The 12533-nt window shown below is 44.6% G+C and overlaps 3 protein-coding genes across 14 annotated transcripts in view; 1 reads left to right on the plus strand and 2 right to left on the minus strand.

Annotated features, from left to right (window-relative positions):
• The window catches only part of SNAP47 (synaptosome associated protein 47), a 28905-nt gene extending 28356 nt beyond the window's left edge, over positions 1 to 549 (minus strand). The window contains exon 1 of one of the 2 annotated variants that reach the window (XM_083824727.1): positions 424 to 549. The gene's annotated coding sequence lies outside the window, so the exon portion shown is untranslated. Of the gene's footprint in view, positions 1 to 58; positions 193 to 423 lie in introns of those variants that run through there. The other variant, XM_083824728.1, reaches the window with a different exon arrangement.
• JMJD4 (jumonji domain containing 4) lies at positions 20 to 8432 on the plus strand. Of its 4 annotated transcripts, none has more exons than XM_083824729.1 (7): positions 20 to 146; positions 725 to 1286; positions 1922 to 2087; positions 3204 to 3329; positions 4027 to 4294; positions 5016 to 5162; positions 5998 to 8432. In XM_083824729.1, exons 2-7 carry the CDS (start codon positions 1022 to 1024, stop codon positions 6307 to 6309), a joined length of 1284 nt encoding a protein of 427 aa, XP_083680855.1. In that variant the 5' UTR covers positions 20 to 146; positions 725 to 1021; the 3' UTR covers positions 6310 to 8432. The 4 variants fall into 4 exon arrangements, with proteins under 4 accessions (XP_083680855.1, XP_083680858.1, XP_083680856.1 ...); XM_083824732.1 differs by having other exon boundaries at positions 27 to 159; XM_083824730.1 differs by lacking the exon at positions 20 to 146 and adding an exon at positions 259 to 337.
• The window catches only part of ALS2CL (ALS2 C-terminal like), a 62008-nt gene continuing 57774 nt past the window's right edge, over positions 8300 to 12533 (minus strand). For all 8 annotated transcript variants that reach the window (XM_083824709.1, XM_083824710.1, XM_083824707.1 and 5 more), the window contains exons 23-26: positions 12325 to 12386; positions 11117 to 11266; positions 9916 to 10012; positions 8300 to 9617 (exon numbers count right to left, since the gene is read on the minus strand). In XM_083824709.1, the coding sequence (XP_083680835.1) occupies positions 9546 to 9617; positions 9916 to 10012; positions 11117 to 11266; positions 12325 to 12386 (381 nt within the window). In that variant the 3' untranslated portion in view covers positions 8300 to 9545. The remainder of the gene's footprint in view (positions 9618 to 9915; positions 10013 to 11116; positions 11267 to 12324; positions 12387 to 12533) is intronic.

A 12533-nucleotide genomic window follows, 5' to 3' on the forward strand; every position in this document is an offset into this window, starting at 1 on the left:
CGCTCCCATTGGCTGAGCGCAGAGCCCCCTCCTCACGCTCCCCCCCCGGCCCCGCTGCCCTAACGCCGGCGTTCCGGGGGGTGGCACGGGGAGGTTCCGCCTCCCGCCGCCGCTCGCCCCGCCGTGCGGCCCCGAGGGAGGCGGCGGTGAGTAGCGGCGGCCTCCCGGTGTCCCCCCGGCTCCCTCGGGACCCATTCGCCTCACGGATGGGCCGCGAACCTTACAAGGGGGCGATGTGTGCGTCGCCCTATGGCGTCCGGGTGCTCCCCGTGGAGCTGGGGGGGGGCTCAAAATGGCGGCGCCAAAATGGCGGCCGCGCCTCTCCCTTATCCCCCAGGTCTCCCCCAGCTCCCTGCTCTCCCTCATCGTCCTGCTGTTCCTCAATCCCTTCAGCGTCCCCTCTCCTGAAGCCTTTTCCCGTACCGTGCCAGTTCTCCCCGCCCTGGGCGCGGCCACCCGGCTTTCATTCCCTGCTCCTAGCCGTCTCTTCGCTTCGTTTCGCCTCTGGGAGCTCCCCGGCCCGCTGAGGAGGGGCTGAGGAGGGTGGGCTGGGGGGGGTGGTTGCCGCATTTCGGATCCTCCCTTTTCACAAAGGAACCCCCTCTCCAACACAGTCTGCAGCTGTCTGCTGTGGCCCCGAGTGTTTGGGGGTGGTTTGCTTCCCCCCACACAACAATTTGTGTAAAAGGGATCCCCACTGAAATCAATTCTTCTGCTGTTTTAGGAAGGAGCCAGCCCTCGCCGACTGCCCCCGGAGAGCGGGGTTGCCCAGGCCAGAAGGTGACAGGAAAACAGCATCTTTGCCACATAACATCAGGAACCCACCAGCGTTAAATGTTACAAAGCATGCAAGACCCTAATTAGCCCGGTGTGGTGGGGTGCTCTTGCACAACACCCTGTTTTACCTCTCAGCGTTCATATTTTCCTGTGAGTTTTCACAGACTTAGAGGATCAAGGCATGTAACGGGGGAGCATCTGGTCCTCACTGCCTTGGCCAAGCCAGGAAGAGCCTCCAGCCTGCATGGACAGGGCGACATTTGCCTGCTCCACTGCCTTTTTTCGTGACTACAGCAGTTCGTCTCAGAGCGCGTTCTGCCTCCCCGCGGGACACGTTGACTTTATTGATAAGGTAGAATCATTCACGTACTCAGACTTTTTCCGCGATTACCTGATTCCCAACCACCCCTGTATTTTCTCAGCAAAATTTACTGATGGCTGGGGCAGCAGGAGAAATTGGGTTACGTGGGATGGAAAGCCCGATTTTGATTATCTGCTGCAGAAGTTTGGTAAGTCATGGCGTTTTTAATACCTAATTGAAACATATGCTAAGTGGCACCATACTTTGATTTATTTGTCTAGAAATTGAACCGCTAGCCAAACTGAAGAAATTCTCCTGACTTTTTTCTAAGTTAATGCATCTGTTTTCTATACGTATTCGTACTTTTTGTTGCAGTCAGATTCCAGTCTTGAATTTGTGTCCTTAATGAAGTAAAATAAAAAGTGCTGTATAATTTAACTGTACCATTTTATATACCTGATTGACTGTAACTGCAGGAGCAGCCTGACACTTATTGAATAGGCAAGGAGAAAGTATTTGCAGTGAAAAATCTTGGTGCAAGACTTTAGTTTGTAAATAATTATTATATTTAGTAAGTATCGATTAACAATTCTTAATGTAGGTTGTTAAAAAGAAACGGCAGGTCACCTTAAGTAAATAACTTCTGGTCTGGAGTATGTTTGCCTAGAACGGTGGTGTCAGGAGTGAGAGCTGGGCAAGTGATTGTTGCTTTATGGATTTGGACTGTGCTTAGCATGATAGTGCCCAGACATTAGAGGCTACCGCAATGGATGAGGGTAAAGGAGTTCAGTTTCAGCACAAGTTACTCTGTTCCCACATGAGCTCAAAGAGTTTATATTTCAGGAGACGCTATAGTACCTGTTGCCAACTGTGATGTCAAGGAGTACAATTCGAACCCAAAGGAGCAGCTCCCCTTCAAGGAGTACATAAATTACTGGAAAGAGTACATTAAAAATGACTACCGCTCATCCCGAGGGTGCCTTTACCTAAAGGACTGGCACCTGAGCAGGTAAGAGAGCACTGTGCAAACCCCTGCATGCCACGCACAGCAGGGAGCTGCCAGGAAGCCTTCACACTTGTCTTTTTAATGCTCGAGAGTTTAAATGCTGGCACTGCTGTTTGTTAGCACCTGCCCACTGAAATATCAGTCCTGTGCCACACTGTTCTTGGTGCGCTACGTGCAGTGAGATTCTTTAACAGCTCACTGTTTCCTGAAGAGGCTCCCACTCTTGAGCGCTTGCTTTTTCATCTGTGTTTTACATGACTGTGGGAACCAGGTGACTGTAACATTTGGCTTTCATTTGACTGTTGACTGGGAGACATTTCTAATGGTGCTTAATTCAGCGAGCATTCTCTCCTCTTTCATATGAGCTATGATCCTTTAGCATCCATTTTTTTTGCCAACTTTCCCAGTCATTAAAGTTCTCTTCAGCCTGTGCAGGCTTTCTTTCTTCAGCCTGCTGCTTGTGAGGTGCTTGAATTGTCCATTCAACCGTGTCTGGCTAGGACTTTTATGTCTTTTCACCCAAATCTCTTCTTCCTTAAATGTATCCAGCTTCTAATCCAGCTTTCTTGTTTTCAGTTCTTGTTTTCACTTTTGAATGTGCCAGTGACTTATAATAGAGGAAATAAGTCAGTCTCTACCTCCCAGTTTGTTTGCTTTTACAGACATCAGTACTGTGGCTTGCTGCAGAAAGTCTGCATGTGTGGCCTCGATAGGAAGCAGGTAGTATATACTGTGGGAAGAGGCCACACATTTGTCAAATCCCACAGTCTGGCTGCCCTCCTAACCCTTACACCCCCGATCTGTCATCCAGTTGGACAACTGGCTTTGCGGGCATCTCAGCTAAAATTAATGTGTTTATTAGGAACTGTCTTTGCCATAATGAGGAGGAGTCTCCTAAATAACAGTGAAGCTTCACAGCTTGCTTGGGAGACAGAAAAGCACTGTTGCGTGCATTTTGAACGCAGCCTGGAGTTGTGAATGGTACAGAGGAGATGGAAGCAAGGTACTAATGGCCTGCTAGAGATCTGATTGGTCTCTGCTTCTAGGTTTGGGGAACTGAGGTAGAAGGAACAATGCTGCATTTTTCTGAGACCTATGTCCAACACATTATTTTTTAAGAGCTTTCCCAGAGCAAGATGTTTATACAACGCCTGTGTATTTCTCATCCGACTGGCTGAATGAGTACTGGGATGCTATAGCTGTGGATGACTACCGGTTTGTCTACATGGGACCTAAAGGTTCATGGTAAGACAGCTTGGCTTCTGTCATTTTTACATACTTTTTTAAGATTTACAGGGGATTTTTAAGATTTACAGGGATTATCACATGGTATTTCAGGATATCGTGCACTTTCAGGCAGCGCAACAGTGAACCCAGCAGTCTTGTTTCTTGAGCAGCTGATTTTTTTCTGGATGTGAAGTGTCCTTACGCAGTCAGCTGAGGTCCTTTTGCACTGTAAAAAGCCCTAAATAGTTTACACAGAATCTGTAAGAAGTGTCAGCTGATTTATGACAGGTTTTAGAGCAGAAAAGCCATGGGGACCATCAGGCTTTTGTGATTTGCAGAGCCAACAGAAGCCTCAGAGGGGCGCTGATGAGCTGGTCAGGTATTTTGAAGGTGAAAAACTAAGTTGAGCCTTGGTGATAAATTTGCATTTACAGTATTCTCAGCAGTTCACGTCACAGAATCTCCTGCTGTTGAAGAACTTATAGGACAGATTAAAAATTAACTGATGGAGAAGCACAGAGGATAAAAACACTGCAATACTGTGCAGATACAATGGTCTCTGAATACTAAAACAGAAGTAAATGAAGAGGCTGACAGTTTGGGATCAGGCTTGCATAGTAAAGGCTGCCTTCTGTGTGCTTGACTCTTGCAGACATGAATTCATTGTACATATTTTAGGTACCGTCTTTACACAAGCCTCTGATTTGCCCCACAGGACTCCATTCCACGCTGATGTCTTCCGTTCCTATAGCTGGTCAGCCAATATATGTGGGAGGAAGAAATGGCTGCTCTACCCGCCAGGTCAGGAGGACTACCTGAAAGACCGCCACGGCAACTTGCCCTTCGATGTCACTGCACCTGGTCTTCAGGACAAGAGTGTTTACCCTCGCTACAACCAAAGCCAACCCCCTGTAGAAATCGTGCAGGAAGCAGGGGAGATAGTCTTCATCCCCAGTGGATGGCACCATCAAGTTTACAACCTGGTAAGATAACTGATGGTAAGATAACCTTTTCATAACACAGAGTGATAAACTGTAGGCTTGAATTGGACCAAACTTCTATTGCCACAGCATGTTGTGGATGCTAAAAGTCTAACTGGGCTACGAAAAAGTTTAGAGAGATTCATGGGGGAGAAAGTCTTTCAGTGGCTGCTCAAGATGATGGCTAACACTAACCTTGAACTCAGAAGCTCCCTGGGTCATTGACTGCTAGGAGATGGGAATGGGCAGAATTGGAAGAAGCTGTCTGCACCCTACCCTCATTTCTTATGCTCTTCTTTATTAGATGCTACGAGTCACTGAGAAATAGGATACTGGATGAGAGCGATTTATGCTGAGGCTGTTAGTCGTCATTTATAACTGTGAATTGCAGTTGACTATTGGAAAATGCTGACAAATTTGTTGTCATGATTACAAGCCAAAATTAACAGCCTTGTTCCTCCCACCCTGCATCTTCGCCTCCAGAAAAGGAATGCTCAGACAGAGGAGCTAGAGACATTTGCCAATTTAAAAAGTGAAACAAGATTTGGTTGTTTAGGGAAATTAGACATAGACAGTTTTTCAGCACAGGGGTGGTATTGGTGCCAAAGAAGCATTTCCTTTGTTGAAGGATATGATTTTATGTTTTGCAGTATCGGTGGTATTACAGCTGTCCTCTCACACTGTCCTAGGTAGAGATTAATAACCATTTAACCTCTTCCTTCAGGAGGATACCATCTCCATTAACCACAACTGGGTGAACGGCTGCAATGTAGCTATAATGTGGTGCTTCCTGCAGGATGAATTAGCAGCTGTCCAGCGGGAAATCAATGAGTGGAAGGACCCTATGGATGATTGGCACCTGCAATGTCAGGTATAACAACACATTTCCGGCTGTCCGACTCAATTAGAGGGTCATGTATTTGGTGGTTTTATCGTGCAACCTTATTAGAGCTCTAAGACACACAAGTCCTTAAGCTCATACCTGGAATTAGTACATGATTCCTAAGGAAGTAGGAACTTATGACAACTTCATTTCTCAGGAAGTTAAGTATTACTTTAGGAAGATAGGGAAAGGGTCAGTGCATATTTCCTGTGTCAAGGAGGTTAGGATGTTGTCTAAAAAACTAATGCGTCAACTGTTCTTCAACTACCAAGGTTAGCATTGGTGTCGGGATCAATCCTTTACGTAGTATTTACATTCTCTTTTGTAACATATAAGTACTTTTTCATTTAAACAGCAGAACTTAGAGGTTGTCACACAGAACTGGTTTGAATATCATTCGTGATTGAGCAGTGAATCCAAAACAAGTAAAATTAAGGTCAAGGTGGCAGGAGGCTTCTGTGTTTGCAGATATGATGTCTTCAGAAGGCAAAATTAGTGAGCAGTGTTGTATCTATCTTGTATGTTCCCAAAACCTTAAGTGTGAAGCAGGTGTAAAGTTTATTTCTGGAGGTTGTTAATGCTGCTAGAATGATACCCTCCAAGAACAGTTTCAAAAACCACAGCCATTTAGTAGCTAAAAGAAACAGCATGTTGTTTTGGGGCTAGTGAAGTTTCAAATCAGGTAAAGAATTTTAGTGCCATCAGGAAACCACAAAAAAAAAGGTTACTTATGATTCTGGATAGATAAGTCTGTAATTCTTACTGTAAACAGAAGAGTTGCTTCCATTTCCGTGCTGTTTTTTTTTTTTTTTTTCCCCCATAGCTGATCATGAAATCTTGTACGGGTATAGACTACAAGGAGTTCTACAACTTCCTCAAAGTTATTGCAGAGAACAGGATTTCTATCTTGGAAAATGGCCTCGATGACGAAGCTTCAGCAAAAAACACTCCAAAAGCTGCCATTTCCACCTTGGGCATGCTCCATGCAGTGTTTGATTTAAAGAGGACTGTGAAGGTGTTAACATCATTGAGTGCTAATGAAGATTTCAAGAAACTAGACCTGACGTCACTTTCTCCACCTCCGGAGGCATTGCTCCACCACTTGAAAGCAGCAATAGATACAGCGCTACTCTAACTTCCTATTTATTCAGTTCTTTGTAAAATGAACCTTTTGCAAAATGGGTGTTTGTAGAAGGATGACTCCTCCCTGTGTAATAGCTGTTGCAGTTTAAGTACAAAGAGCCTTAATATAGAGTGGGGAGAGAGTACATTCATGAGCTGACTGAGAACTTTTTAAAACTGACAGCAGTTAAAGAATAACCAGGAAAAAAAAAGATAATGGGAAAAAAAAATCATATTATTGTAGAGTCTGATAAATTGAGCCCTGCTGGAAGAGGAACAGAAATTGTGGAGCAAGCTTCAGTCTGGCAGGGCTAAACACTGAGACTGCAGTGGTCTGCACCATATTCCCTCTGCTTCTGAAAGCACAGCATACTGACAACTAACCTGCACTGCAGACTCCAGCAGTTAAGCTCTGCTTTGAATGGTCACAGTGAAATTATTGTAAGACCTGTCCTGCCTCCAGGTGTCGCTTGGGCTTTTTAATGTTAGAGGACCCCAGTTAGTTAGCTCCCCTTTAAGCCTGGGCTGGCTCCACAGCTGCAGCCTGGCTGTGGAAGAGCTGACTGTACTAGTTTCTTACACAGTGGTGTCTCTCTAAAGCTGAAAGCCTCAGGTAGAACCAGCCTTCGTTCTGCTGCAGGGCCTGCAGGACTAATTTTAACATACCAGGAAGATGCCCTGCTAGCAAATCTACCACTAATAATTTAACCGTGCGATCCACCCAAGCTCAAAAGAAGCTTGAATGTACTCTCTCATTTCTACACACTATTTCAAGGCACAGTATTTCATCAAGTAGAGACTTGATTAATCAGGGAAGCTAGCAAGTAGCCTAATATTATCTCCTAAGAAAAAAAGCCATGCTTTTAACACTCCAGATAGCACTACTGCATGGTTACAGAGCACAATTTGCAACCTGAATGCTACCCTCAGGCTAAAGAGCATTTCCAGTGAAGCATCTCTCTTGCTTTTACTGGTTGCCAAGAAAGCCTAGAAGCACAAATGGCTGCACACTGTTATCTTAGTTGCCTCTTTAGGGCTCACTTGAATTCCTGGTCAAGAACTTCCTGAATTTTTAACCAGAGTTGACCAGTAAGAGCAACTAATAAACTTATCTTTAGACAGTGCAATAGTAGGAGTCATCAATAGGCTGAAAAATCTCAACGTTTTCTAGATAATCCTGTGGAGTTTGTACATGCATGCATTCTGCATGTGCTATTTCGTAGTAGAAGTTAAGCATTTTGAGTAGGAAATGGTACCTGAAAATAAAATCAATACCTAGAGCATGGAAGAACACAGTATGAAGAAAATACTTTTTTTGTTGTTTTTAAACAGCTGTGACTACGTCTCTGTGATTCATCCTACTGGCAGGGTATTTCTTTGGACTGAAAAAGTGCCAGTTCTAAGCAACTCTGAAATTAAAAGTTCACAGCTGTCACTTATGGTTGTTTACATTCTCAAATGTAGGCAGCTGGAGCTTTTTTCTTCCTTACAAGAATAAGGTGAGATTTCACAGAGACAAGAAACAATGCTTTAAAGGTGATAATCAGGGTGCTGGTAGGAAAGCATGTGTTTGGTTTTGTATTCCCCAGTCTCACTGCATGCTGTGTTAACTGGTATTGGCACCGACCACTTTATAAAATTGCAGTGAATTCCATGGGTGCTTAAAGGGCTTGCTTAGGTGAACAATACTTTTCATTTCATGTCAATGCAAGTCTAACTTTTACACTGAGAACCCAGTATCTCAGCATACCCAGGATCGGTTTAGGCACTGTGCTGTCCAGCAGACTTCATCCACGTTTCTGCAGGGAAAAGTAGCACAAAGGTTGGCTTTATTGGTTCAGTCTCTTACAATTATAGTAGGTATCTTGTATTTCAAATTCTTCCATTCCCATGAAAGTCAGCAAGCGAGCCACGTATTTTCTAAAGTTAAAGGAAAGGAAATTCTCACAAGAGTCTAAAAACAGCAACAAGGTTGAAATAAGTATACAAACCTGGAATCTCTCTTAAAAATTAAACAGCTTTATTTATTTAAATACAGTTACTGTAAAACATACATTAGGATACTCTCATACCAATATATTAACCATTGTAACCAGTGTACTATTTATTAAAGCATAATACTTATGACAAACAGGAGGAAACAGTCTGTTGAGTTTTGTTTTCCTGAAGTCACAGACCTGGACAATTTAAAAGTGAAACTATAAAAAAACAGCAGGTTAAAATCTAGTTCAAAAGGAGCTTTTGCTCTAATATACACACATTAGTATTTTCATCTGATAGCAACAGCATACCAAATATCCATTTGCCTTTTTTAAAGGCAGAATAAAAAACAGCCCAATTTTAATCTGATTTGTACCCCTCACTGGTGTCAGTGGGTGGTCTGTCAGCATAAGGCTGTGCACCTCGGAAAAAAATCAGTGTTTTTGTAGCTCTGTCAGTGCACAAGGCCATGTGTTTTTGTGTGTTTTCTCCCCAGGATTTGAGATCTGTCACCTTTTTATTGGGCACACACAAACCCCCGCAGAATTACAAAGCGGCACCAGCATGTTCAAGGTGCAAGTGTCACATCCCTGAGATTTGATAGGAGTCTGCAGAGTATAAATACACAAGTATCTTAAGGAAATTAGTCAATAGCAGCTTTACAGTGCAATGAAGAGGTACTGAGTTTGGCATAGGGAGGAAGAGGAATAGAAAGATCTTAGGGATACAGGAAAAGCCACCTCACTCGAGGCACAAGTTGTTTAGGAGTGCAGAGATGTCTCTTGTCCGTGCCACATTTCTACCATCCAAAAATAGTCCCACCAAAATGTCTCTCCAGGCTTCATTCGACCACTTTCTACAAAATGACCTCTTCTCCCTTATGTCAGTTCACCAGTGCAAAACAAACACAGCAACTGAGAGAACAGTTAAAAAGGGTTTCGAGGGAAAGAGGCAGATTGCCATTTTTAGGAAAGCGAAATAAATCTACAGGACAAAAAGAAACCTTGGCCACTTTCCACAAAGATTTCCCAACACAAGCTGAGGTTGTGTATCGAAGGCTTTCAGCCCACAGCCATCTGCGTGTCTGTGCTTTACTGTCGTAGCTAGTCTAAGAGAAAAGCCAAAGAGAAAGCCTCCGAAAAATAACCATCTTTCCCTTCCTAGCTGGAAGCTCCCAGCTGGAGCCGCAGTGACTCGATGGCTTCTTCGTCCAACAGCGCTTGGTCAACAAAGCGTGGCCGGGAGGAGGTTCCCTTCTGGTCCTGGGGCTCAGGAGCTGTGGCTCAGGTGGCAGTTCTCTCTTTGGTGGAGCCTCATTCTCTGTATGTGCTCGTAGCAAGACTGGGCAAAGAACAGAGCAACCCATTAGGGAAAGGTTTAGCAGCTTTGGAGCCAAATTTGGGTCTCCAGCACACGGAGTGAAGGTACACTGCCACCCTAGGCTAGATAAAAGATTAAATCTGCACGTTGTAAGTTAATGATAAAAGTATTTTCTTGACTAGAAGGAAAATAACCCGTGCTAGGCATGTGAACAGCCCTCTAAAATTGTATGAGGGTTGAGAGCATGCATCAGCATCTCTACCATTCGAGAAAGGCTTTCCTACAGCTTCTTGTAACAGTCGCTGATAAAAATATTTACCTCCAGTGCTGTTAGCAGAAAGTCATACAGTCCTCCTTGATTAGTGGGGTCCATCAGGTCTCTGATCAGATGGATCTCAGCTCCCAGGTGCTGGATTCTAGGGAAAAAAAAAAGCTACAACTGAGACAAATCCCTGGGCACCACCATTTCTGGGCAGGTGTTTGAAATCAGATTACACAGAGAGGGAGGCACAGGTCTGGAAATCCATTGCTGATTCCCTGTGCATCACCCTAATCTTCAGGAGGCTGAGTCCTTGAAGCATCCTGCGTGACAGGATGTTATTGAGGATGCTCAGCCTCTCTGATTCCACTCCTCTATCACCTGCAGACAAGAAAGCTGCCTGGCAATACAAACCTGTATCGTACAGCAACGGTAGCAAAAATAAATAGCGGTAACATTTTTTTATTTATTTTTAAGCTTCTGGATTTCAAGACTCAGCCCCAAACTTAAACATTTCACCCTTTTGTTGGATGCCAAGAACATCCAGAGAGTCAGTCAAGGATTTTGACTCAAAATTTGCCAGAAAAAAAAAAAAAGGCGTGATTTCATTCTACTGGATGCAAACAGGTTCCCGCAGTTTCAGTGAGAGCAATACAGGCACGGCCTCTTTGGCAGAAATGTTACATTCACAGTTGTTCCTATACAGGAGAAGTCCGATTACCAGATGGTCAATATTCAAGACCTCCCTAGTCTCCAAACTGAACCACAGTGCCCCACTGTGAACAGAAAACTGAAGAGATTTCTTAAATGGTTATTAAGGCAGAGTAAGTCAGAGACAAATGCCCTGGAGCTGATTTAAAGCCTGTTGTCTTCTGATTTTTCCTTCACATCTCTCTCAACCCAGTGTGCAGATAATTCCCATGAAAACATCAACAATTGGCCTCCAGAGACCACATATTCCTATTTTCTATGATAATCTGGGATGCCAGTCAGACTGCATTTCTCGTGACAACCCTGAACCACCTTCTTGGATGGATGCTCAGCCAGTCCCTAGCCACGTTAGATCATGGCCAACACCATCAGGCCACAGCTGGCAGACCATAGCACACAAGAACCCAAATACAGCTCAGGAAAAAAAAAAAAAAAAACCACAACCACTTGTTTTTTTAATTAAAACTATTGGGCCTGGAAATGCAGCTGTCCGTTCCTGATTGAGGTAGCACACGACCATGGGATTGGGAAGTGAAAAGGTGCCACTTACTTAGCTCGCGACACAACGTACATCAGCAGGGGCAAGAGGTCGTCCATGGGGAGCTTGTAGTCCGTCTCCACCACCCGGGACACGGTGCTCTCTATCTCCTCGTATGTCTTCTGGAGGATCAGAAGCTTTTCGCGGGGATCCACTGTGGTGCTGTCAGTGTGAAAACAGCTGGGTCAAAGATGCTTCCGCTACACGGGTCAAGGGATAAAGCAGTGGCACTTAAAAAAATAAAAGACTCAGAGCAGACCTTCACACTACCACAGAAAGCCTGTCAGCCATCTTAAATGGCTGCACCAAAAAGGAGTCTACAAGGTGGTGACAGGAGGCATCACCACGGTGTAATGAGGCCCAGGTGGACCTTGAGCCTCCCCAGGTCCTGAGCACCATAATGCCAACCTCTCATTTTTAGGCAGGACTAACCCGAGTCGCAGTCCCTCGAATAAAATTTAAGCGGCGTGGAACAAATCACTTTGGGCAGCTCTACCAAGGAAGTGTTCTCGTAGGGGAATAATACAGTTGTCACGTCTATAAAGTTGGTTTTCCTGCCCATCACGTCCTGCAAAGACACTCACCTGTGCTGCTTTCCCCAGACAGCAGTCACAATGGCTTCCCAAGGAAGGTCTCACCAGGGCTAGTATACAAAAGGACCTGAGGACTCCCCCTGATGCAGCTCTCAACACTTCTCTGCACAATTTTATCTCCCTTCCCACATCCTCTAAGCCAAAAAATCAAGCAGAGCTTCTAAAATTGAACTCCGTTTTACTAACATTAACATCTTGGGACACCACACTGCCTGGATATCCCTCACCTAGCTCCATCTACGCATCCAGAGCAATGGGTTATATCATGACCTGGCAGTCACACAGCAAGGCCCAATTTTCTAGGCATATCATGAGCAAACTCCATTTCAAAGCCAGATTTTACGGAGGAAAATTTTCTCAGCAAATTTAAATGGAGATATTTTCCAGGGGAGGATTGCATTTAAACACTTTAGATATTGTCTTGACACTTCTGCAGGGAAAGAAAATTCCTACAAAAGATACATTTTAATTTCAGCTGAATGAATGTCACAAATAGTTTTTCTTTAAACAATCTTGCAGGCTGAACCACGTATGCTTTTGTAAACAGGTGTGAAGTTATGGCACTTCCCAGAATAAGGAAAATCCCCATCAGCTCTGACTGTCAGTAGGTTAAGGCTGGTGACTTACATCAGCTTCTGCAAACACTCCGTGGCAGACAGGAAACACTTGTCTTTGATAAGGGACCGCCTCTGAAATGGAGACAAAGAGCTGTGCCTCTGGAGGAGCATCTCCCCAAGAGCCACCCCACAGCTCCTCAGTGCTGGGCACAAAGCAAGCGTATTTACTGCCCACCGAGGGCAAAATAAAGCTCTTGCAGACAGTGCCACACTGCTGAG

The sequence above is a fragment of the Anser anser genome (genome assembly GCF_964211835.1).
Source record: "Anser anser genome assembly, chromosome: 2".
Taxonomy (NCBI): Eukaryota; Metazoa; Chordata; class Aves; order Anseriformes; family Anatidae; genus Anser; species Anser anser.